The sequence below is a fragment of the Schistocerca nitens genome, chromosome 5 (assembly GCF_023898315.1).
Source record: "Schistocerca nitens isolate TAMUIC-IGC-003100 chromosome 5, iqSchNite1.1, whole genome shotgun sequence".
Taxonomy (NCBI): domain Eukaryota; kingdom Metazoa; phylum Arthropoda; class Insecta; order Orthoptera; family Acrididae; genus Schistocerca; species Schistocerca nitens.
In genome coordinates, this window is record NC_064618.1 from 731,425,952 (window position 1) to 731,453,241 (window position 27,290).

A 27,290-nucleotide genomic window follows, 5' to 3' on the forward strand; every position below is an offset into this window, starting at 1 on the left:
TTCATTTTCACATTTTAATTACATATCATCAGCATATCTCATACATGAGATTGTCTTTTCACCTATTACACCACTCTTTTGTTGGAAGAATTTTTATGTAAATTACGTAAGGAATTACAAACAGATTAGGTGAAAGACAACAGACTTGTCCTGCCGCTCTTCTAGTTTTAATTCCTTCTGGCATCTCACCTCCGTCAACATTTCGGTTCACGAAAACGATTACTAGAAAAGTTACGAATATTAACCACAAACAAAATATTCATCTCTTCGCTTACTATAGACAGAAAAAAATGCCTTTTTCATATATACAACCACTTGTGAAATTTAGGGGTGAATACTTTGTGACGGCAATATTGCGTGACCATGGGACTGGGTTGTTGGAGAGATAATTAATCATTTGATCCAGATTTCAGTCCCGGGAATAATTTTACGTGCTTTAACTACGGTGCGTCAATAGTTGTAGTCGATACGTGCGCGTAGCTCGGCGGCATTTGTGAAAATCGGTCCGAAACGCAAGAAAGCAGAAATACTCACTTTGTCGGTAGCCTTAGGACAATGATGATTAGTTGTTTAGGGGCTAAACGGCGAGGTCATCAGAGTCCAGCGACGGGAAGATATTTCCCAAATATGAGGTCACATCTAGCAGTGGGGAATACTTTCACTGCACAGTTTCCGGTAAACCCACACGACGTTCCTGTCCATTGGCTGAATGTCGTTACGAATTTGGTGCTATTAGCTATATAAGGGTCTGAAACAATGAAATTCCTGTGGAATCATATGTACAAGTATTCTGCATCTGCTGCGCTAATTGTCTAAGAAGAGTAAATGTTTAAAACATTTAGTATGTTTCCATGAACTCTCAAACTGTGCCAGTGACTGATGGAAGCAAGGAGATAGATCCAGCGAGACCGGGACGCGGGGCGATGTCCGTAGTTCCGAATTCCGCAGACATAACTATTTAAGCTCTGGCGTGTATGATTTTATGGAGGCAGCGTTGACTCAGAGTCGTGTGTACAGTGATCTAGGCCAAGCTGGTGACAGATCTATGTTTGCCCATTGAGCTAATAGTTCGAGGAAGCGCCGATAGAAGGTAAGTGCTGGACTATGTTTATTAAAGTAGGCCATAATTTTACTGTTTCCGTGGAAACTGGAGTGCTTGGTTTTGGTTTGAGATTGTCACCTGTTACCCTAAAACCTTCTTCTATGCTGAGATGGACTTGGACGTTGTAAAGAGCCAGTTGCAGAGCAAACGGAGATTGTTAGCATCGGGTGTGTTAAGTCCAGCGGTCAGATCTTGCAACTGATGTAAGTGCTACTGGAAGCGATCAGTCGTGTTAGAGTTGTGACTTTTTTTTGACTTGTCAAGCGGGTTAAAGTGAGAATATATATATATATATATATATATATATATATATATATATATATATATATATATATATATATATATATATATATTGTTTCGCTGCCATAATAGGGCAATGGGATGATTCGCTTCCGTCGGCTAACTGTTTCTTCGCCAACAGAATATTTGCGACGTTAAGGTGTTAGAGGGACCGCGTGTGTTGCATATACTTGGGGCCTTGGGGCGCCTGAACCGAAGCACGGATATGTTTCCGCGGCATCGCGCCTATAAAAAAAGAGAAGACTGTTGTTGTAGGTTTACAGTTTATGTACGAATCCTCCCCCAGGGGTGTAAGCGAGACATGATTCCAGCCACATGAACTCCAGGGAGAGTTACATTTGACCACCTCAACTTACAAACCCTGAGATAATGTTCGGAACAAGGTTCTTATCAGTCGGCAACACAAACCGAAACATTGCACCAAAACAAGTGTTCAGTTCCTAGTGCTGTGAAGTGTGAAGAACAAAAACCCCAAATGGCAATTATAAGAAGAGGAACAGCACCAAAAATGGATAAGAAATATGACATGTAGAAAATTGTCCACGTAACCAGCCACTGAAGATGACTTGCAGAGAAGAAAGGCGAAACGCATATGGCACGAAAACTGTGTTTCACTCGGTTGTAGTTAGACGGTCCAAAACTAAAAATTGTCAATATACCGTAAGAAAACTGTTATCTGTGTAAGTCACTTGTTTCGTTCCAGAACGTGTTTCGAAGACTTTGGATCAGTGGTTTACTAAGTTAGGCAGTAAAGAGCTTCTTCACTACAAAATAATAACTTTCTATTCAGCCAATATTTATGCAAGTAGTAATATCATATGCGATCGATTTCGTCGCAAATATAAAGCACCTTTGCTTTATTAAATCGTGACTCGCTTTCGTGTAAATCAGGGTTAACATGGGCAAACACATCGAACTTGTTTAATTCCCCAACTTCTAACAGTCTGGATATATTTGACTTTTTATTCCCCTGTAACTCAAAGTGTTGGACTAGAATGGTGTATTGAAAAATTAGCTGTGTGATGGAATAAGGGCTGCTAGTGGTGGGAAATTATTTTATGAATTGGTAATGGAAAATCTGTTACGTGCTAAGAACGTCCGATTCGGCACCCGAAGGCACACTCGACAGAAGGAAGGACCTAGACAGAGGGTGGGTAGACGGTGGAGGCGACGAACAATGAGTGAGAAGGTACACAGTCTACGGACGCTGTTTCCGTTTCCAAAGATTTCATTCCAACTACGTACACGCCAGTCTTTGTTTTGTATTCATTCCTGACTGACGTATGCCCCCATCTCGTGGTCGTGCGGTAGCGTTCTCGCTTCCCACGCCCGGGTTCCCGGGTTCGATTCCCGGCGGGGTCAGGGATTTTCTCTGCCTCGTGATGGCTGGGTGTTGTGTGCTGTCCTTAGGTTAGTTAGGTTTAAGTAGTTCTAAGTTCTAGGGGACTTATGACCACAGCAGTTGAGTCCCATAGTGCTCAGAGCCATTTTTTTTGACTGACGTATTATTTTATTTACATCAGGCCACAATTATTGCTATTAATATTGACTGATATCGTTTAAAAGCCGGTGGACGATCAGATATTACGAGGCGCAGAGACTACAAACGTTTTTGCGCAATATATGCAGAATATTTGTTTTCAACAATTGTATTTCTTTTTCGTACTGTCGGAATATGTGTGAGTACGCTATATTTATTTTCAATTGAGTGCAATGCGTTTCTTTCTCTTTTATTAAGTAACTGGGGCGTACAGCGTCAGAATTAATTACTGCTTCGAGTGAGTGCTGAAAAGTGATTCATCCGAATTTTTAATGTGGAAACTCTTCAAGTTCTTTAAAAAAAACAAACGTTATTCTTCGTATCTACATATCTGCAGTCCACTACTGCTAGAGGGCTCCGAATTGTAGCGTATAACATGGCGGTGTGTAACGCACCTGTGTCGATGTGTGAGAAATGGTGTGCTGAAATCGTTTCGAATTTGAAGAGTTCATTCACACAGAGCACCCTCTCCGGCAGCGCGAGAGTGCTGGACCACACACGAACGCTGCAACATCTGCAACAATCCGACGCCAGTCATCCACCATTCAGTCTCGACCTGCCCTCATCCGATTTTCATCTGTTTCCAAGACTTAAAGGACACCTTCGAGGACTTCACTTTGATGGTGATGAAGCAGTACAAGCAAAGGTGAGCGTGTGGTTCCGTCAAGAAAGCCAAATATTCAACAGTGACGGTATCAACAAACGGGTCTCTCGTTGAGAGAAATGCGTTCGTCACCAGGGTGACCACGTTGAAAAATAAATATGTAGACACGGAGAATAAAGGTGTAGAATGTTTATAAAGTTTGTTTTATTTAAAAAGTTTTAAGAGTTTTCGAATAAAATTTCGGAAGCATTACTTTTCAGCATGCCCTCGTAAAATTGACACGGAGTACACACTGCTCTTTTTTAACGCCCGGCACGGCGGAAATTAATTATATTAACCGTCAAAAGGAGATGGACTGTTGAAATCTCATTAATCTTTTAGGAACATCACGTATACAAGTGATTTAATGTGAAACTAGACACTTTTTCTTTGGGTGATTAAATCATGACCCCGTTCTCACGGCAAAACAGGTATACACGCATACACTTCAAACGTACACCTGCATTTCCACCAGTGAACGTCTAGATTCCATCAAGCACATTAAATTCGAATTGGACCGCATATAATATTTTTGCATCAATAAATACAGCTGAAAAAGTTATCATGAGCAGCTAAAGGCTGTATATCCTCCAGTGTAGCAGAAAGAAGAATTGGGGCACGTGCAGCCGGTGTCGTACATACGCACTACGCTACGGACGGGCGGCATTTAACAACTGTTAAAAGAACACTATTACTAAATCGTACCTAGCAATCAAATACGTTACATGCTGGACCATATTTACTTTTTGATAGGGTAGAGTTTACCAACAAAAACGAGTTTTGACGGTTCTCCTCGTTTTTGGACGGTAGCGATGAAACTGTTCAGCTTCCATTAGAATGTTTTTATTCCTGATATGAAAATTTCCGTAATTTTAAAGACATCAGTAGTGCTAGTGCCTTGTTACTGCGACTGTCAGCATCAGCGTTCCGTCTCGCAATGTACACTACATCACTACATGATCAGAAGTATCCGGACAACCATACGTAATGCTGAATGACCACTAGATGTCACGAGGGGTGGACCCATCAGTATAAAAGGAGGCGGGGAGTGTCGTGTTGTCAGCAGAGATGGAGCAACAGCTGAATGGGTCGGTCAAGAGGCTTTAGTGGCTTCGAACATGGATTAGTCATTGGATGTCACCTGAGTAACAGATCCATCGGCGATATTCCAGACCTTCTGAAGCTGCCCAAGTCAACTGTTGGTGATGTTATTGTGAAGCGGAAAGGCAAAGGAGCAACCACACCGAAACAACGACCAGGGATATCTGGTGTTCTGACGGACAGGGACCGCCGATGATTGCAGAGGGTGGTTGTAAAAAGTCGCACGAAATCGCCGCAAGGAATCACTGGTTAGTTCCAGAGTCCAGCTAGCACAATGACTGTGCATAGGGAGGTCAAAATACTGGGGTATAATGATCTAGAAGCTCTTTATAAGCCAAACATTTCTGTAATCTGCTAAGCGAAGCTTGAGGTGGTATAAAGAGCGACGGTAGCGAATGATGGATGACTGGAAACGAGTGACGTGAAGTGATGAATCACGCTATACGCCGTGGCAGCCCGATGGAAGGGTTTGGCTTTCAGGTATGCCTGGAGAATTTACCTGCCATTACGTGTACTACCAACAGTGTAGTACGGAGATGATAGTTACCATATGGAAGTATTTTGCGTGCGTAGGGCGTGGCCCCCTATATCGCTTGAGAAAATGCTAAACGCGGAAGGATATGAACACATTTTACAGCGCTGGGTGCTGGTGCAGTACAGGAACTCTACGGCGACGATACTGTTTCAGCGTGACAAAGGACCTTTTTATAAAGCAGCATCTGTGAGGCAATGATTTGCGAACAGTAAGATTCCTGAAATGTACTAGCATGCCCACGGTCTCGACCTGGACCCAACGGAACATTCTATGGGACGAGTTGGAACTTTCTTCTTCGCTCCTGACCCCGAGTCCAACATTACTAATTTCTCTGGTTTTGAGCCTTGAAGAAGAATAGATTGCCACTCCTCCACAGACATTCAGACACCTACTGAAAGTGTTCACAGCAGATTTCAAGCCGACATGAAGGAGATGGGTGGAGACACCCCACATTAATGTCCACTAATAGGCGTTCAGATACTTTCGATCAGACAGTGCATCACGCACAGATAGCACCGTGCGATCAGTGTGTTACGTGCGGCTGGGGCGTATTCATTTGTCTGATAGCTGTTATGTAACAGTGGCCTGCCGAACGCCGACTCGTCGCATTACACAAGCAGTGCCAGCATTCCAGCGCGGAAACTGAATCAGGTTTACTTCTCCTCTCCTTGTGTCTTGATCGTTCTTGATCGCAGTCCCCTATTTGCACTATCCAAGTATGACACGCTGCGTGAAAGTTACGTATGAACATCTTTCATTCACCTGTGTGTAGCTGCGTGTAGTTGTCAACAATGAATAAAAATGTAGTTAATTGTGGGGATATTTTTAGGTTAGAGAGACAAGTAACATAACAACAACGTGCGATATTTTTGATCCAATATTACGCTCCAAAACGGTTGTGGTTAACCTGAGAAAATACGAAGTGTTCAGAAATTCCCGTTACAGACTTCTAAGACTTGTAGAGCGGAGTGAGTAGATAATACTTTGAATTGGAGTTCATATCTGAAACGTTCCTTTCCCGTGCTACAACCATTTGAAAACATGTTGGTAACGCGGCCACTTTCACAAGTTAGGCGTGACCCAGTACAATTCCACTCATTAATAGCCAAAGATATTGCTCTTGTTCTCGTCGACGGGTTCTCTTCAGCGTGATGCAGTGCGGCCTCTTGCAATTCTGGTGTTTGGCGTCTTCTTGGAGCACCACAGTCACGACTGCTGACGGTGAAGATACCGTTTCTCGAAGTCGTTGCGTAATAGTGACGAAAAGGGCAAGTGATGGAGTCGGACGTTGTGGGAAATGATCTTGACAAAGGCGACGAGTAGCTCTTCCGTTACCGTGAAATTCGTCCGTCAAAAAGATCGTGTCTGCGTATTCTGCAAACGTCTACTTAACCATTGTCATATACTGACGACATAATAACTTGTACGTTGTTACGCTTGGGACAGTTTGGAGGCATCAAGGGCTCTCGAGAGACACAATACAGAGAGCAGGCAAAAGTGGTAGCATTTAGGTTACCATAGATAAATAGTAACACTAGAGCCGTTCAAATTGCAGACTGACCTTAAACCGCCTGTCTTCCCTCTAACCTACTTCAGGACGCGACACCAAGTCGCGTGATGTCGCTGTAACACTTGTAAGTAGGCTGTTTAGGTTCTTATGTTGGTAACGCCACGTAGCGCTCTGTATGAAAATCACTGACTGTGCTGTGTGCAGTCTGTGGCTGGTTGGACTCATTGTTGGTATATTCGCTTGTGTAGCGTTGGGCAGTTGGATGTGAGCCGCCAGCAGTGGTGGATGTGGGGAGAGAGATGCCAGAGTTTTGAGATCTGGACGTGTGTCCGCCAGAAATAGGCAATTTGTAAAGATGGATGTCATGAATTGATTATATATATATATATATATATATATATATATATATATATATATATATATATATATATATATGATGACTTTTGAACATTATTAAGGTAAATACATTGTTTGTTCTCTGTCAAAATTTTTCATTTGCTAAATATGTCTATCAGTAGTAAGTGCCTTCAGTTTGGTTTGTTGGTTTTGGGGAAGGAGACCAAACAGCGAGGTTATCAGTCTCATCGGATTAGGGAAGGACGGGGAAGGAAATCGGCCGTGCCCTTTGAAAGGAACCATCCCGGCATTTGCCTGGAGCGATTTAGGGAAATCACGGAAAACCTAAATCAGGATGGCCGGACGCGGGATTGAACCGTCGTCCTCCCGAATGCGAGTCCAGTGTCTAACCACTGCGCCACCTCGCTCGGTAAGTGCCTTCAGTAGTTAAGAGTCTTTTATTTAGCTGGCAGTATTGGCACTCGCTGTATTGCAGTAGTTCGAGTAACGAAGATTTTTGTGAGGTAAGTGATTCATTAAGGTATAGGTTATTGTTAGTCAGGGCCATTCTTTTGTAGGGATTATTGAAAGTCAGACTGCGTTGCGCTAAAAAAATATTGTGAGTCAGTTTGGTGATGATCAGAATAAATAAAGAGAGAACTGTCCGAGTACGTTCAGTTTTGCTCAGCTGTTTGAAAATCAAATAACGTAAGAGGTTCACCAGCACAGTAATTTAATAATTTTGCAAAGGGGACGTTTCACACTCACAGGCATTTGAATGGGGTTCGAACCATGTCAGAGAGATAGGGCCGACGTCAAATGACATCAGCTGATCCGACATAACTATCACCCAACATAACTACACTGTTGCGTACCTACCTAGCAAATATGTTTCCAAAAGGCTGTAGCGCGGGAACGTTAAGTTTCCAGACGTGGGTTCCTATTCAAAATAATATTTACTCACTGTCATCTATAAATCCTAGCAGTCTGTAACTGAAATTTCAGAATAACCTGTATATGGAATGAAGGAATTCAACGACTAGTTTATGAATTCACAGAGAGTTTCGTTTGTTCCTGTGTTGTCACGGCCAAATGAAACTTTGGTACTGGAACTTTGTTAACTGAATACTGGTAGTTAATACGGGGTGGCGCACGAAATGTGTTACCAATTGTTTCTTTCAGAATTTACGACGCACATTAGATATCCCGCTGGGATCTCTACAGCAGTACCAGCAGAGCTTGGAAAAACAAATGAGTTACGAAATGACGTGTAATTCACGATACTGCCGCTAGGAGACAAGTAAGCAGCAATGGCTGACAATGGAAGACTGACGACACAGCAACGATCGGCAGTTGTGTTACATTTTCATGAAACGAAAAGTCTTGTTGTGACTCAGAGGCATTTTCGACAACAGTTTAACACACGTTGGGTCCCTTGCAAGAAGACCAGGTTGTACGATAAATTTGTACAGGAAGGAACAGTATTGGAAGCGAAGCGACCTCGGCCTAAGCCTGTTTGTTCGCCGGAGAATATTGAAGCCGGCACGGGTTGCAGTACAGAGAAGTCCCGGGAAATCGTGTAGAAGGGCAGCAGTGCAACTGGGAATATTCAGACGCTCCGTTCAACCCATTCTTAAAAGTGACCACCATATGTACCCATACAAGACGACCTGTGCACAGAAGCTCACTGAAGAACACAAGCAGCACAGACTACTGTTTCGTCAGCGGGCGGAGGATAGGGAAGAAACTCTCAACAACGTTTGGTTTTCAGACGAGGCGCATTTTCATTTAGACGGTGTGGTTACCAAACAAAATGTACGCTTTTGGACCACTGAAAACCCACAAGTGTTTCACGAACGACAAGATTATGCTCCGAGGATTACAGCGTGGGCAGTAATTTCAAGTCACAGACATATTGGACCCTTTTTCTTTGAAGAAACAGCGAGCGTTATTTGAGCATGCTTCGCAATAGCTTCATTCCACAGCTTCTTGCTACTGCCTTGCCCTTCAACATGTAGTGGTTCATGCAAGATGGAGCAAGGCGTCTTGGGAGGTAGAAGAGGCTGGACGCAGAACTTTCCAGTTCATACCTGATGTAAGGGAACGCTTGGAATTGAAATACTTTGAGCACACACGAGGACTGATCCATTTTCTCACTGGCCATGGACCCTACCCGACATACTTACGTCGATTTGGGAAGAGGGCTACACCAGCGTGTGACCGTGGCGATCCGGAGGGTACATCCGAACATGTAGCTTACGAATGCCCCCTCTTCAACGATGTTGCGAACACACTACGAGACAGACTACCAAACTATGATACATATCAACTACTTAGACGAGAGGAAACTTTTCAGACCTTAAACACATTGGCTAACGAGGTACCGCGAAAAGTTTTAACTGAATACTTAAGAGAGATAAACTAAATAACCAAGACAACAACCACTGATTGCGTCCAGCTATTCCCATGCCGCCTGTGCGTGGACTGCCCGACTTTTCATCTTAGTTGGAATCCGCTACGCGCAGGATTAGGGGGAGTAGGGGTCAACACCACCGATAATGACACGCACCTGAAATGACGTAGGATAAGTTAGTTTGTAGGACTTAGTTTTTAGGAAACTACGTTAGGAACTGCAGCGAATTAACATCGAGGCCTGCCCAGTGCCAGGGGCACGCTCTTCAGGATTAGCTCGAAGAGCAAGGCACTTTAAAAGTAGGTTTATATCTTCCACTGGCACACATGTGACGCTGCAGAATATAGAAATTAGTTATAGGAATTAGATATAAACTGTAGATATCAGAAATTAGATGTCCATTGTATGTTAAAATCAACTGTAGCTCACTCAAAAACTGAAAATAGCTGCGAACTAAGTGTAAATGTGTAAGTATTATGACCCACTAATGAAATAAGGAAGTGGGTTAACTTTGTATAATTATAATGGTTTGTTAATATATAATTTAAAAAAAAAAAGATGGAGCAAGGCCACATACTGCAAATACTGTGTTGGAGTTTCCACACGAGCATTTCGACATGCGGATCATTTCACTCAGGTTTCCAGGTCGCTTCAATGACGGACAAAATTGGACCCCCAATAGTCCAGACCTCAATCCGTGTGACTTTTTTCTTTGGGGGTACCCAAAGGAAAAAATTTTCCCGAAACGTCCACGTGATTTAATGGAGCTCAGAAGACTTATTCTTCAAGCTTACAGTGAAATTACGGAAGACATGTGCCGTAGGGTAATCACTAACTTCAGTGTTCGTTTGAAGGAAGTTAGGAACCGAAATGGTGGACATATTGAGCATGTGCTGAGTTAGGACAAATCTCCATGGACGGCTCTTCATTGTAGTACATGTTCCTTTCAGATTGTATTGACAAAGTTTATATTCAAAAACAAAATGGTAACACATTTCGTGCGCCACCCTGTAGTTTAGGGCAGGCCACCCCCGGTACGCACCCAGGCGTGTCGCTCCTGCAGCGACTCGTTGAGGTAGTCCCTGTCCCGCTGCCCGTAGCAGCCGGCGGCCCACGTGGAGGCCAGGCCGTGGGCGGGCACGTGGACGGGGGGCACGGCTATGGGCATGCTGACGCTCATGCTCGAGGTGAGCGGCGGCCCGCGGTTCCTCCGCATGCCCCCTGCGAAGCGCCACGCCGACAAGACGCGCTGACGCGACGCACCGCCCGCACCAGCCACCGGCCACTGCGTCCGCACTGCGCGCCACTCGCGCGTCGGACGTCCGCCTTGTTGTGGCCGCTCTGCGCACGCGTCGCCCCGCGCCGCGCCCGCTACAAGTTCACTGCCACCCGTACGTTCGATCGGAACTCTGCAGAGGTGCCGAATGACCCCATTGACAAAGACTGCTCGTAAATTGTTCGGCTTCACAGTGCCCGTCGCATTTGACTCTTACCTCGGGTCGCCTTCCGTCACATCACCTGGGACCGGCAGCGGAATGCGCAAACGTAATAAAAAAATTAGTCGTCCTCAGAAGACATGAAGGTAACAGCGTGCAACACCGCATCTAACATTGATAATAGTCTCAGTTCGAGACCAGATGGATGGATGGCAGTTGACTAAAGTGCGCGTCATTTATGACGGCGGCCGAGTTTAGGTTCGTTCTGCGCATCTGACGTCACAAAACACTGTCAGCCAATGAACAGAGAACGACGTTGCCAGAGCTTGACTGCAGTACAGAGCACGGACGAGTGTCTTCAGTTTTAGAAACGTTCAGTCATAAATAAAGTAACTGAACGAAAGCAATGTCTTGATACCAGAATTTCTTGTATAGAAATTTGGAAAAAGCATTTTTTATACCATTGCTTCATATTCTATTAATTAATTAAACCAAACGAGCAATAAGCCTCCTAATTCAGGCGATAGCAAGGAAAGGCGTTCGTATCATTCTCGCTAACCGCTTTTTCGCAATAAAGAACAGCGGTAATGGTTTATTTCCTGTTGTACTTCGACGAAACGTGAGTAATTCATAGTCATACCAACAGTGTTTCTCGATATTTTGCGTCCTATTTTAAAGTCCTCCAGGAACTATATTGACTGATAAGCTGCGTTAGCGTAATGGCGAAAATGTTTGGCTGTTAAGTGAAAGGTTCCGAGTTCAAACCTTGTTCTGTGTGTAATATTTTCTTTATTTAAAAACAATATCGAAGTGTCTATTTCATGAATTTTATTCGTTTGAATGTAATTTTTTGAAATTTCTAGTGGCAACTCAGATCAACCATATGGAAAGTATACGCTATGGACTTTTACCTCTGAAAACTCTTCAAAATTTCGTTCAGTGGTTTACATTTAATGCTGCACAATAACTTCATTGAACATCGAAACAAAATTAAGTCATTTATGGGGGGGGGGGGGGGGGGAAGGTATCAGTCAAGAAGATGTGTAAAAATCAAATTTTTGGGCCAAATAGTTTTTGTGAAATCAAACGATAAGTATGTCAGAGCACTCGGAACACCAGTGTCTGCACAGGCGAGCAGCGAAATGATGACAAAATCGCGCACAGCGCGGAATGCGGGGAGCACGTCTCTGTAGCAGCGAAAGGGTTAATGCGGCCGTGGTGGCTTTACTTCATAAACTGCGCGCTCCCCCCTAAACGTAAGTTTGCTCGCCGCGTGCAACTGGCAACGCAGCAATCTCCCGCGTCTGGGCGGGCATGCGCGAACCGCCAAGATAAAAGAATTCAACTATAGTTTTCTAGGTATACGATGTACACCTGGAGCCATGCTATCGGCGACAAGTGTTAATAGAAATATGGTTCAAATGGCTCTGAAAACTATGGGACTTAACTTCTGAGGTCATCAGTCCCCTATAACTTAGACCTACTTAAACCTAACTAACCTAAGGACATCACACACATGCATGCCCGAGGCAGGATTCGAACCTGTGACCGCAGCGGTCGCGCGGTTCCAGCCTGTAGCGTTTAGAACCGCTCGACCACCCCGGCCGGCTAAATAGAAATATCGGATGGCATTGTTGGCTGAGAGATTTCACAGCGTGGGTTCAGTCGCCTAGCGGGAAGTGTGTTCTTCGTCCGCGCACATTGACCCATTTCCTTGCGAATATGAGAGCTTTGTATCGTACCTGTATTTGTAGAGAGCAGTTGAGTGTAAAGGATGCGTGTATATTGTAAAAGTCCGATCCCGGCGTATAGTCTATTACTCCCGAATAGCACCAAGTGGGCCTCCAAGCTTATCTTCCCATCCGAGGATGGATCACCATCAAAAACTTCACGTGCCACCAGTTCATCAGAGACTGCGGAGGGGCTTCGAATTTACTCCAGGACATCGGCGCAAAGGCTGGTCATGTCCTTGCGTTACCATCTCTCGTCCTTTCGCCGGACAGAACTAACAGTTATAAATTCATCCATCACCGGGATTCGAAACGGCATACTTCCAAGTAGAATGCAACCGTGCAGGCGACCTCGGCTACGAAAGCGGGTAACTGGTACCCCGTAGAAATACCAAACTGAGCAGATGTTGATGGCTAAGTTTCCTCATCTGTCCCAAATTATCACGGGCATTTTCTATAGCATTGAAAACAGGTGATTTAGCTGACCAGTCGAGGTTCGACAGGGTGTCTGGGTGCCGGCCGGAGTGGCCGTGCGGTTCTAGGCGCTACAGTCTGGAGCCGCGTGACCGCTACGGTCGCAGGTTCGAATCCTGCCTCGGGCATGGATGTGTGTGATGTCCTTAGGTTAGTTAGGTTCAAGTAGTTCTAAGTCTAGGGGACTGATGACCTCATATGTTAAGTCCCATAGTGCTCAGAGCCGTTTGAGGGTGTCTGGGTGTTTGTCAAACTAGCAGCGTTTTCATGGAGGAGCACTGTGAATATAATTATCTTGCAACAAGAGTGCCCACGGGATATTCATCATGAAGATGATGAACACTTGGACGCCGAAAATGTCGAAATAAGCATCTTCACAGGTGCTAACATCATTGGGCCGTCTATGTACTCATCGTCTTCCATAATTTGGAAAGAGACAAAACTACGTCTCATCAGACCACACTACACGCCTCCAACTTTCTACTAACCAGTTTCTGTGTTTTGATCTGTTGAGAAAACGGTACTTCACATGCCGCTGTGAGCAATAGTCTTCTGTGAGCTAAATTACAAATGTTCATTATGTACAGTTTCCGCCCCAATGTTTGCTTCGAAACTACTGCGATAGATCTCCATTCACTGGCACCGGTAGTTTATGTGGGATTTGAAACTGATCATCACTGACAGGGTATGGGACTCGTCTCTGGTCCCAGTCGCTTACGACATTGCTGCGACTACTCATATTACCCTTTGTTAAATTGTTGCGACTGGCGCACCACTTCTTCTTGACACGTTAGAGAGTCCGCGTTGATTAGAGTTTCCTCGTTGATACACTCTCAAATGGAGCAATTTCATTCAACAGTGTTGTTATGGGCATATCCAAAATCGACAGCCATTACGTCACATCTTCCATCTATCAATCTTAATGCACTGTTTCCTTACAACAGACCGCCACATACACACTGCTTCACTACCATGACCTACATCGGCGGTGTGAGGCCATGGTGTGTTATATACAGGGTGTCGCAGGAGGAATGGTCTATATTCAGTTGTATGACAGAAACAATCATTCGAAGCTGAAGTCTAGTAAAGATGATGTCTAAAATGCATAGGTATGAACTCTTGTTCAGTGGAAGAGACGTGTTTCACATACGCGAAGATGTAACTCTTTAGGTATGCACTGCAGAGCTCATGTTTACTTTTTTTTCTTGTTTTGGTCCGTACTACCATATATCAAAATACAGAAAGCAAAGAGCATGGACGAGAAGAGATTTCTTTCACAGTATCGAAGAGGAGATGCTCGTGGCCTTACCTTAAGAGGTATGCATTTCAAAGCCCATAATTACTACACTTTCTGCTGCGAATGGTTGCTCCTATCATGTGCTTGAATATTGACCACCTACATCTACATGCCTACTCTGCAAATCACATTTACAGGGTGTTTCAAAAATGACCGGTATATTTGAAACGGCAATAAAAAGTAAACGAGCAGCGATAGAAATACACCGTTTGTTGCAATATGCTTGGGACAACAGTACATTTTCAGGCAGACAAACTTTCGAAATTACAGTAGTAACGATTTTCAACAACAGATGGCGCTGCGGTCTGGGAAACTCTATAGTACGATATTTTCCACATATCCACCATGCGTAGCAATAATATGGCGTAGTCTCTGAATGAAATTACCCGAAACCTTTGACAACGTGTCTGGCGGAATGGCTTCACATGCAGATGAGATGTACTGCTTCAGCTGTTCAATTGTTTCTGGATTCTGGCGGTACACCTGGTCTTTCAAGTGTCTCCACAGAAAGAAGTCACAGGGGTTCATGTCTAGCGAATAGGGAGGCCAATCCACGCCGCCTCCTGTATGTTTCGGATAGCCCAAAGCAATCACACGATCATCGAAATATTCATTCAGGAAATTAAAGACGTCGGCCGTGCGATGTGGCCGGGCACCATCTTGCATAAACCACGAGGTGTTCGCAGTGTCGTCGAAGGCAGTTTGTACCGCCACAAATTCACGAAGAATGTCCAGATAGCGTGATGCAGTAATCGTTTCGGATCTGAAAAATGGGCCAATGATTCCTTTGGAAGAAATGGCGGCCCAGACCAGTACTTTTTGAGGATGCAGGGACGATGGGACTGCAACATGGGGCTTTTCGGTTCCCCATATGCGCCAGTTCTGTTTATTGACGAAGCCGTGCAGGTAAAAATAAGCTTCGTCAGTAAACCAAATGCTGCCCACATGCATATCGCCGTCATCAATCCTGTGCACTATATCGTTAACGAATGTCTCTCGTGCAGCAATGGTAGCGGCGCTGAGGGGTTGCCGCGTTTGAATTTTGTATGGATAGAGGTGTAAACTCTGGCGCATGAGACGATACGTGGACGTTGGCGTCATTTGGACCGCAGCTGCAACACGGCGAACGGAAACCCGAGGCCGCTGTTGGATCACCTGCTGCACTAGCTGCGCGTTGCCCTCTGTGGTTGCCGTATGCGGTCGCCCTACCTTTCCAGCACGTTCATCCGTCACGTTCCCAGTCCGTTGAAATTTTTCAAACAGATCCTTTATTGTATCGCTTTTCGGTCATTTGGTTACATTAAACCTCCGTTGAAAACTTCGTCTTGTTGCAACAACACTGTGTTCTAGGCGGTGGAATTCCAACACCAGAAAAATCCTCTGTTCTAAGGAATAAACCATGTTGTCTACAGCACACTTGCACGTTGTGAACAGCACACGCTTACAGCAGAAAGACGACGTACAGAATGGCGCACCCACAGACTGCGTTGTCTTCTATATCTTTCACATCACTTGCAGCGCCATCTGTTGTTGAAAATTGTAACTACTGTAATTTCGAAAGTTTGTCCGCCTGAAAATGTACTGTTGTCCCAAGCATATTGCAACAAACGGTGTATTTCTATCGCTGCTCGTTTAGTTTTTATTGCAGTTTCAAATATACCGGTCATTTTTGAAACACCCTGTAAGTGCCTGCCATCGAACCACCTTCCTCCTTGATAATTCTCTATTATTCCGCTCTCGAACAGCGCGTGGAAAAAACTAACACCTATATCTTTCCTTCAGAGCTCTGATTTCCCTTACTTTATTATAATGATCGTTTCTGCCTATGTAGATTGGCGTCAACAAAATATTTTCACATTGAAGGAAAAAGCTGGTGACTGAAATTTCGTGACAAGATCCCACCGCAATGAGAAACGCCTTTGTTTTAATAATGTCCACCCCAAGTCCTTTATCATGTCAGTGACTCTCTCTCCTCTATTTCTCGATAGTGAAAAACGTGCTGCTCTTCTTTGAACTTTCTCGATGTACTCCATTAATCCTACCTGGTAAGGATTCCACACCGTGCAGCAGTACTCCAAAAGAGGACGGACGGACGTAGTGTAGGCAGTCTCTTTAGCAGATCTGTTGCATCTTCTAAGTGTTATGCCAATAAAAAGCAATCTTTGGGTCGCCTTCCCCACAACATTTCCTATGTGTTCTTTCCAATTTATGTTATTAGTAATTTTAATTCCTAGATATTTATTGAATTTACTGCCTTCGGATTTGATTAATTTATCGTGTAATAGAAGTTTAACTGATTCCTTTTAGCACTCGTGTGGATGACCTCACACTTTTCATTATTTAGGGTCAATTGCCAATTTTTGCACAATACAGATATCTTTTCTAAATCGTTCTACATTTTTTGTCTACGGATGACTTAATGACACGATAAACGACAGCATCATGTGCATAGAACCTAAGACGGCTGCTCAGATTGTCTCGTAAGTCGTTTATATAGATAAGTAAAAGCAGAGAGCCTATAACACTAACTTGGTGTACGCCAGAAATCACTTCTATTTTACTCGATTACTTTTCGTTAATTACTACGAACTGTGGCCTCACTGACAAGAAATCACGAATCCAGTCGTAACTGAGCCGATATTCCATAAGCACGCAATTTGATTACGAGCCCCTTTTGTGGTTCAGTGTTAAAGCCTTCTGGAAATCTAGAAATACGGAATCAATTTGAAATCCCTTGTCAGTATCACTCAACCCTTCGTGTGAATGAAGAGCTAGTTGTGTTTCACATTCCTCCTGGGTCACCCTCCATAGCAGCACTAAGCGACAGTGAACTCATAAAGGGGTCTCCAGTATTCTGTAGTCGTATTTATTTCCTGTCTGAGGAAACTCCGCTGGACAATAACCCTCTACCCTGCTTAGCTGTCTAATGTATAAAATTCTACACTCACGCACGGCACTATCAGACTATCAGAGGCTGATGGGAATACATTCGCTAATTCTGTACACAGTGGTATGATATATTTTTTTAGTTTTGCTATTATTTACTTATTACTGAGTTTATTTCTGAATCATACAGCCAGCAGCTCGATACAAACACAGAACATATGTACAGAGAAATCACAACATAAAATGTTTAAACAAAGATTTCAAGTTATTTAACTCTACATAGGGACAATACTTACAGCTAAGGAAACTTAACTAACAGAGACAAAATCGAAATCAAAAAGAATCGGACAGCGCTGTGGAAGCGTACACCTTGAGCTTCGAATATTAATGCCACCATAGATAGAACCCCAAATTTCGGGTACACACGTTGCAGTCTCGTAGAACACAAAAGTGGGGCTTGTATATTTGAGGATCTTCACGACTTAATAAAATAGGAGCATTTGCTGAAACGGACACTTTCAATTTCACAAGGTTTTGCGGTAAACTGTTTTGCACTACTTCGAAGAAACTGTAGGAAAGCAGCAAGTGGGTGACATCACGTTCGTCTTTCTTCTTATAGAGGCAGAAAGAAATATCCTTAATACCTATGCGATACAAGCGGGAGGAAATTGAACCGTGCTTTGTGCGCACTCGTACAAAAGTACACTACTGGCCATTAAAATTGCTACACCAAGAAGAAATGCAGATGATAAACGGGTATTCATTGGACAAATATATTATACTAGAACTGACATGTGAATACATTTTCACGCAATTTGGCTGCATAGATCCTGAGAAATCAGTACCCAGAACAACCACTTCTGGCGTTAGTAACGGCCTTGATACGCCTGGGCATTGAGTCAGAGCTTGGATGGGAATGTACAGGTACAGCTGCCCATGCAGCTGGCCAGGGCAGCAGTCTAACATTTTCTGTGTCCAAAAAGGCCCGTACAGGACCTGCAACATCCGGTCGTGCATTATCCTGCTGAAATATGGGGTTTCGCAGGGATCGAATGAAGGGTAGAGACACGGGCCGTAACACATCTGAAATGTAACGTCCACTGTTCGAAGTGTCGTCTATGCGAACAAGAGGTGACCGAGACGTGTAACCAATGGCACCCCATACCATCACGCCGGGTGATACGCCAGTATGGCAATGACGAATACACGCTTCCAATGTGCGTTCACCGCGATATCGCCAAACATGGATGCGACCATCATGATGCTGTAAACAGAACCTGGATTCATCCGAAAGAATGACGTTTTGCCATTCGTGCACCCAGGTTCGTCGTTGAGTACACCTTCGCAGGCGCTCCTGTCTGTGATGCAGCGTCAAGAGTAACCACAACCATGGTCTCCGAGCTGATAGTCCATGCTGCTGCAAATGTCGTCGAACTGTTCGTGCAGATGGTTGTTGTCTTGCAAACGCCCCCATTTGTTGACTCAGGGATCCAGACGTGGCTGCACGATCCGTTACAGCCATGCGAATAAGGTGCCTGTCATCTCGACTACTAGTGATACGAGGCCGTTGGAATCCAGCACGGCGTTCTGTATTACCCTCCTGAACCCACCGATTCCATATTCTGCTAACAGTTATTGGATCTCGAGCAATGCGAGCAGCAATGTCGCGATACGATAAACCGCAATCGCGATAGGCTACAATCCGACCTTTAGCAAAGTCGGAAACGTGATGGTACGCATTTCTCCTCCTTACACGAGGCATCACAACAACGTTTCACCAGGCAACGCCGGTCAACTGCTGTTTGTGTATGAGAGATCGGTTGGAAACTTTCCTCATGTCAGCACGTTGTAGGTGTCGCCACCGGCGCCAACCTTGTGTGAATGCTCTGAAAAGCTAATCATTTGCATTTCACAGCATCTTCTTCCTGTCGGTTAAATTTCGCGTCTGTAGCACGTCATCTTCGTGGTGTAGCACTTTTAATGGCCAGTAGTGTAGATATCAGCTTCCTGTTTGCCTCAAATTTGAAACCAGAGAGTGCCTCTAGTTACTGGTTGGATCGCAGAATTGTACTGATCTTTACAGCAGACAAAGGCGCTTATACCTTGCCCATTCTTCCTGTGCCATTTGCCGCATCCATAACTTGAAACCGGAGGAGGAGACACTGACGTTCATCACACGACCAGAAATGCTGTCCTACATCGCCAACTGATCAACCTCGTAATTGTAGTTCTGTCCTACTTGAGCTGGGGTCCATATGAACATCTTTACTCATCCACAAGGGTTTTAGCCATTCCACTGCTGAAAATGTTGGAGTACAATATTGGTCAGCAATCATTGCACCTCTTTCCGGAACTCAAGTGGTCTAGATGGTTGTAATAAAACAGTTCCGCGCGCATTAATTGGCTTAGACAAAATTTTTAAACGTCTCTTCTTGAAAAATATCATTTTACCAGTTTACAGACATCCATAAGGGAATCTTTGTCACACATATTATGATAATGTGAGAACATCACTTCATCACGGAAAAGAAATTAAAGCTGATTTACAGACATCATACGAGCGAAGAACTACAGTATTAAAACAGATATTTGAAGCTGCTAGCAAAATCGATTCGTTTCGAACATCTAAACACAGTGAAAACCGTCTTTGGAAATTCGATGTTGGTGCTCCACATGTAGAGTCGCATGTAAACGTACACTACTGACCATTAAAATTGCTACACCACGAAGATGACGCGCTGCATACGCCAAAATTAACCGACAGAAAGAAGATGCTGTGAAATGCAAATGATTAGCTTTTCAGAGCATTCACACAAGGTTGGCGCCGGTGGCGACACCTACAACGTGCTGACGTGAGGAACGTTTCCAACCGATTTCTCATACACAAACAGCAGTTGACCGGCGTTGCCTGGTGAAACGTTGTTGTGATGCCTCGTGTAAGGAGGAGAAATGCGTACCATCACGATTCTGACTTTGATAAAGGTCGGATTGTAGCCTATCGCGATTGCGGTTTATCGTATCGCGACATTGCTGCTCGCGTTGGTCGAGATCCAATAACTGTTAGCAGAATATGGAATAGGAACGCCGTGCTGGATCCCAACGGCCTCGTATCACTAGCAGTCGAGATGACAGGCATCTTATCCGCATGGCTGTAACGGATCGTGCAGCCACGTCTGGATCCCTGAGTCAACAGATGGGGACGTTCGCAAGACAACAACCATCTGTACGAACAATTCGACGACGTTCGCAGCAGCATCGACTATCATCTAGTAGACCATGGCTGCAGTTACCTTTGACGCTGCATCACAGACAGGAGCGCCTGCGATGGTGTACTCAATGATGAACCTAGAGCGAGGTGGCGCAGTGGTTAGACACTGGACTCGCATTCGGGAGGACGACAGTTCAATCCCGCGTCCGGCCATCCTGATTTAGGTTTTCCATGATTTCCCTAAATCGCTCCAGGCAAATGCCGGGATGGTTCCTTTCAAAGGGCACGGCCGACTTCCTTCCCCGTCCTTCCCTAATCCGATGAGACCGATGACCTCGCTGTCTGGTCTCCTTCCCCCAAAACCAACCAACCAATGAAGAACCTGGGTACACGAATGGCAAAACGCCATATTTTCGGATGAATCCAGGTTCTGTTTACAGCATCATGATGGTCGCATCCGTGTTTGGCGACATAGCGGTGAACGCACATTGGAAGCGTGTATTCGTCATCGCCGTACTGGCGTATCACATGGCGTGATGGTATGGGGTGCCATTGGTTACACGTCTCGGTCACCTCTTGTTCGCATTGACGGCACTTTGAACAGTGGACGTTACATTTCAGATGTGTTACAAGCCGTGGCTCTACCCTTCATTCGATACCTGCAAAACCCTACATTTTAGCAGGATAATGCACGACCGCATGTTGCAGGTCCTGTACGGGCCCTTCTGGATACAGAAAGTGTCCGACTGCTGCCCTGGCCAGCACATTCTCCAGATCTCTCACCATTCTCAAGGGTGGCCGAGCAACTGGCTCGTCACAATACACCAGTCACTACTCTTGATGAACTGTGGTATCGTGTTGAAGTTGCATAGGAAGCTGTACCTGTACACGCCATCCAAGCTCTGTTTGACTCAATGCCCAGGCGTATCAAGGCCATTATTAGGGCCAGAGGTGGTTCTTCTGTGTACTGATTTCTCAGGCTCTATGCACCCAAATTGCGTGAAAATGTAATCATATGTCAGTTGTAGTATAATATATTTGTCCAATTAATACCCGTCTATCATCTGCATTTCTTCTTGGTGTAGCAATTTTAATGGCCAGTAGTGTAGTTTGCATGGTTCTCTCTCGTAACCGCTTCAGCGTACGTATCTGTAGGCGACAGGTCTTAGTTACTGGTGAGCTTTGTTTCTAATTTTGTTCTATAAAACGTGGTATGGTATTAGAGAGAGGAACAATTTCAGAAGGTAGTTATTCGATCGTAGAAGAGATAGACACTGATAAGCGAGACGTGTGAATATCTATGGACCTTGTTGTGATAAACACACTCGAACATGCGTAGAGTTCGTCAGGGAAGGCCAATGATGGCAAATATATTCCTTGAGTGCTTCACACGGTATAAAACTGTTCGTAAATTACAGATGTGGAAATCTCGTTAAGTAGTACAAGGTAAGGTGGGTTTTTATGAAGTCTTCAAGGATTCATCTGCTGTAACGGTAAAATCCTGCAATTTGTGCAGTAACTGCCTTTTCTCTGACCTACGGATGTTCCATTATATCACCCAAAGCGAAAGACAGAATTAAGGAATTTCTGTCGAATAACTTGCGATCATTCGAAGTCCTTAGAGAATAGTTACCAACATGGTGAAGGTTGCAATAAATGTGAATGCATTTTCTGCATCTGTCAGCACAAAGAAATTTCTGCTCCATCCATCAACAGTGTCTGGGACGTGCCTGAATAAGTACTGCTGTACGCCAACACTATTATAGCCTGAGCTGCGAAGTGCTTGAGCGGAAAAACTGCAGTGTCGGTCTTGTTGGGGCTTTCCATCAGAAGTAAAAGACTTGGTGCAACATGAATACATCCCAACTTTCTTACCACCATGTAACACTTCATATAGTCAGCCAAGATCTTGGGTACTTCGGTATACAGGGTGTCGCAGGAGGAATGGTCAATATTCAGAAATTTGACAGGAACGATCATTCAGAGCAAAGAAATCTAGTAAACATGGGTCTTAAAATGCATATCATGAGAGCTGAGAGCACTTGTTGAGTAGAAGAGATGTGTTTCACTACAGCGAAGATGAGCAAGTGCTCATAGCTCTTAAGGTATGCGTTTTAGATACCGTGTTTACTAGACTTTTTTTTTGCTTCGAATGACCTTTCGTGTCACATCCACGACTATTGACCATTCCTCCTGGGACACCCTGTGGATCCAAACCTGATCGCCTTTCCTGCTCCCTAGCTACAAGGGAAAAATAAGGACGATAAGGATATAGCGTCCCGTCGATGACGTTTTCGTTAAAGATAGTGCAGATGAGTATCTTTTGACAAAGGAATTAAAATGATCCCAGTGTTAAACAGTTTAACGAAACCACGATAAACCTATATTAGAGTGATTGGACGGTGAACGAACCCCAATTCTTACCAAATACGAAATCAATACCTATCAACCACGACACCTCTGTCACTAAGACTCAGATGAAAATAAATGAAAACATGTACAACAGTGAAAGTTCTCTCCTTCAAGTCATTGTTGAACAGGTACATATAAGTTCATAATATCTAAATAGTTGTCTGATAAATCAAAATCGGTCATCTTTGTACATGTTTGCGATCAACAAATATTTTTATATATGATGTCTGTGTTCTGTAAGCTTTTCTGTATTTGTGGAACATGTGCTGCTCTCTGGTACGATGAAAACTTTGGAGGCTGCACAACATCTCTGTAATAATCTGATACAACTAAAGTAACTGTGACATAATTATTATTTGCGATTCATTTAAATGACGTGGCAGGTAACGGGGAAGTAGGGGCTGGGGGAGGGGGGCGGCGGCGGCCCTGTTTGCTTATGAATGTCCTTAGAAAATTGTGCAATGCAAGTAATATCTGGAGATCTGTAATTTGTAATGTCTGGCAGCGAATCATGAACTTTTCACACCATTGCTACTGTATCGCTGGAATCGGTCATAATCGTTGAATACCTATCCGGACGCGATTTGAAGAGGAATAGGGTAAATATATTTATGGAGAATGAAGGTAACAGCTTTGGTGCTGTTCGTGTCTGGGATCCTTACCAAGTTTGTTCGACGAAGCAGACAAAGTGTCAGCTGTGTGATTCTTATCCACTTTGTTTAGCATCACAGAAATGCTGAACTATCTCTCATGAGAGATGCAGTTGAGATGACGTCCCTTACCATAGAAAAACAATCTTTGAACTAAGGCTAGAGGTAGACAGAGACTGATCTATGAAGTTAGAGCAGTTGTGTAAAAACAGTTCCATTTTGAACACCAAGATTTTTTTCATTGATCTCAGGCTACGGAATTTCTCCTTTACAGTGATATGATGGTGATCATCACTATCATCATACAGTGATATACAACACACATGTATTATTGCCTGATTTTTGGTTTATTTGCTCATTTAAACTAAACACTGTGCAGGCGTGACCATGTACAGGGCAATTCTTTAGGAGATGGGGACTCAAAAGCTTTCGGACCAATTGAGAAAGAGAAGCCACGTGGAGAAAATATAGCTATCAGTAAACTGGAGTGCATAGGCAATATACGAACAAATGTGTAGGAGGCTGTGACGTCTGAAAACTGCATACAAGGGAAAGGAATTTGAAGATGACAGAGGATCAGATGGCAAGGAATCTATCAGAAACAAAATTCAAAATTTTTATCGCATGGCCATCAGGCATAATGTTGGCAACGTAGAAGATATGAGGGAAGCTGTATGGGCAGTTTTGTTTCATTTCTCTTAAACAGACGATAAAACCATTGTAACCTATGGCCTCCAGAAAGTGATTCATGGTGCAAATACAACAGATCACAGCAAAACGGTGAGGAATATTTTCTCAAATCAGCTATACCGTTTGCCATTGTGGAGGTCTTCAAAGAAACTTTCAAAGATTTGTCAGATGTAAGATTATTGAAGAAATATCTTCACGGTCGCACCCAGAATCCTAACGAGTCCATCAACAGCGTAATCTGAAGGAAATTTTGCAAGATGTGAAATCCTGAAAAGACTGCTACAAATTGTTGGTCGTCTCACAGTAAAAAAAAAAAAAAAAAAAAAAAAAAAAAAAAAAAAAAAAAAAGACTTACGGCATCAGAGAGAGTTGTTAGAGATCTTAAAACAAGGGCAAGATAGTGCAGATGAGAAGGAAAAAGGAAACTGCAAGATGAGATGGATGCAGACAACCCATCATATGCACTGATAACTTAAAAGGTTGTTTTCCGCAAGCTGTAATTTTTAAGAATAGAGTTTACTTTTTCTCAGCATCTACGTGCCGGAATTAGTTCAGACTTACAGGATAAACTCTTTGGAGTACTGTGCATATTTTAACATAGGAGGATTTTTCTGATTTTGCAAATCTCAAAAAAAAAAAAAAAAGTGGACACTTTTTATTTTATGACAATTTCTTACAAAAAAATTATTATCTTGAAACTAATCAATATCCTTGTGTTAAAAGTGGTTAGGAAAGGGCAACCTACAAGTCATATATTTGTTCTATATTTTATTCCCAACAGTTTTTGAGAAAAGGTAGGTTTTATATGACTAAATTTTACATTTTTTAATAAGTGGATTTTCAAACCTGTCCGTAGCCCCTTTCCACTGCATTGCTTTTAGGCTTGATCCCATTGGAGGGGATGTACTTTCTCTTCGTCGCATTACAAACTGACATATCCAGTCCGTGAGAGTGCAATGCGAGTAGTGACAGAGAAAGGACCTAAAACCGATTGGGTATGATTATTCAAATTTTAAATTTATGGTTTCAAAATTGCCTCTGGAATGACGCAATATGTAATCTACTGTCTTTGTATTCTGTGAAACTGTCTACTTAGTACGGAATGGCGGTTTGTTCAATGACGAGTCGACATTGATGCTGAAAGGAAAATATAGATTGGGGTTTAACGTCCCGTTGACGACGAGATGAAGGTATGGAGCACAAGATCGGATTGACGAAAGGTGGGGTAAGAAATCGGTCGTGTCATTTCTACAAGAACCAATCTGACATTCACATCAAGCGATTTTAGAAAATCGGTATCTGGATGAGCGAATAGAGATTTAAACCGCTGTCCTTCAGAATAGGAGCCCAGTGTGATACTACTGCCCCATATCGCTCGGCGCCGTTAAATGTGTGCGCGCAGAATGGGTTGCAGCACCATTTTATTTTTACTCTGTGAAGAGCAAAGCAAACCTCCAACAAATAGTGCCTAAGGCAGGCTTGCACACGTCGTAGACGAAAATATGTGGGAAACTTATGACAGAATAACTATTAAGCTCAGCTAAAGATGGAATACAGGGTAACTTCACAAGGATCTTCCTCCACACACACTTTGGAGCGGTCATTTTGTTATCAAGGGCCCCTCATTCACAGAATAGTATGCAGAGTAGCATGGAGTTACTACAAAAAAGAGGTTTATCACCATTTTAACGAAGCAGTTATTGTACCTGAAGCTTTATACGTCTGAGAAACTATATCTCTTCAAAGTCAGTGGAAATTTCTAGAAACTGGGAATTAAGAACGGAAATTTCGCAGGAAAATACATACCCCGACCGAAAAAATGGACTATGAGCGAAACACAGTACAGGCCACTTTATTAGTTGCAATAACCGGTTTCGGTCCAGTTAAGCCATCTTCAAAATGTGAGTTATAAAGACGCGCATCAGCTAACTGCTGCAATAACAACCGCATATTAGATCTGAAGGTGGTCTAAACTTGACCGAAACCAATTATTACAGTTTTTAAAAAATGTGATATAAACTGTGTCATGTTCACAAAGCTGTAAAACAGACTATTTATCTTCTGCGGCACAGTGAAGACTTTCTCAAAAAAAGGAATTTGGTTCAGTACGAGAACAGCAGAAGGCCATAGTTTACTACAAAGTTTTTGGCTGTCGTGGATAAAATTAATTTATATGTACTTATCTACACAATAGACGACAACACGATCACCAAAAGGCTGTTTATGGTAAAGTGTTTCAAAAAAATAATAAAAGCAATTACCTATGAAAAGCTAATGAGGATTTACACGCAATCAACATCACAGAAGAGTTTGTAAGAAATAATACGGCCTTTGGAAAGTTACCATCAATAACATATTCACAGAACGACATAAAAATACTTATAAGGAACATTTGCAAGAGGATAAGAAATAAGTGAGTTTACGAAGATTTTAGAAGTATATGCTGTTTGCTGATGACGCTTTGGTGTACAGGCAGGTGTCGTCGTTGGGTGACTTAGTCGAAAGTTCTTCTCTAATTGTAGAAAACTAAGTTAGTACCGATGAGTAGGAAACATGGTCCTGTAACGTTCGAGTACGGCATTAATATCGATTAAATATCTAGGCGTAACGTTGCTCAGCGACATGAAATAGAATGAGCACGTCACGTTGGTAACAGAGAAGGCGAAACTTTCGACTTCAGTTTTATTGGGAGAATTTCGAGAAGGTGAAGATCATCGATAAAGAAGAGGGCGTATAGAACGCTGGTATGACCCATTCTCGAGTGCTGTTCGGGTGTTTGGGGTCCACACCAGATCGGATTACAGGAAGACAACGACGCAGTTAAGAGGCGGGCTCTAGATTTGTTACCGGTAGGTTCGATCAGCACGCAAGTATTACGGAGACGCTTCGTGAACTAAGATGGGAATACCTAGGGGGAAGACGATGCTCTTTCCGCAAGGCAATATTGTATAAATTTAGAGAAATGGCATCTGAGGCCGACTGCAGAACAATTCCACCGCCACCAACGTATATTTCACGTAAGGACAA

At 43.5% G+C, this 27,290-nt stretch overlaps 1 protein-coding gene across 2 annotated transcripts in view; it reads right to left on the bottom strand.

The window, feature by feature from the left end:
• The window catches only part of LOC126259574 (serine/arginine repetitive matrix protein 1-like), a 498,403-nt gene that overhangs the window by 148,002 nt on the left and 323,111 nt on the right, over window positions 1-27,290 (bottom strand). The window contains exon 1 of one of the 2 annotated variants that reach the window (XM_049956479.1): window positions 10,523-10,649. The exons of the other annotated variant lie outside the window; for it this stretch is intronic. Coding sequence (XP_049812436.1) covers window positions 10,523-10,648 — 126 coding nt within the window. The 5' untranslated portion in view covers window position 10,649. Of the gene's footprint in view, window positions 1-10,522; window positions 10,650-27,290 lie in introns of those variants that run through there. 2 annotated transcript variants of the gene reach the window in all.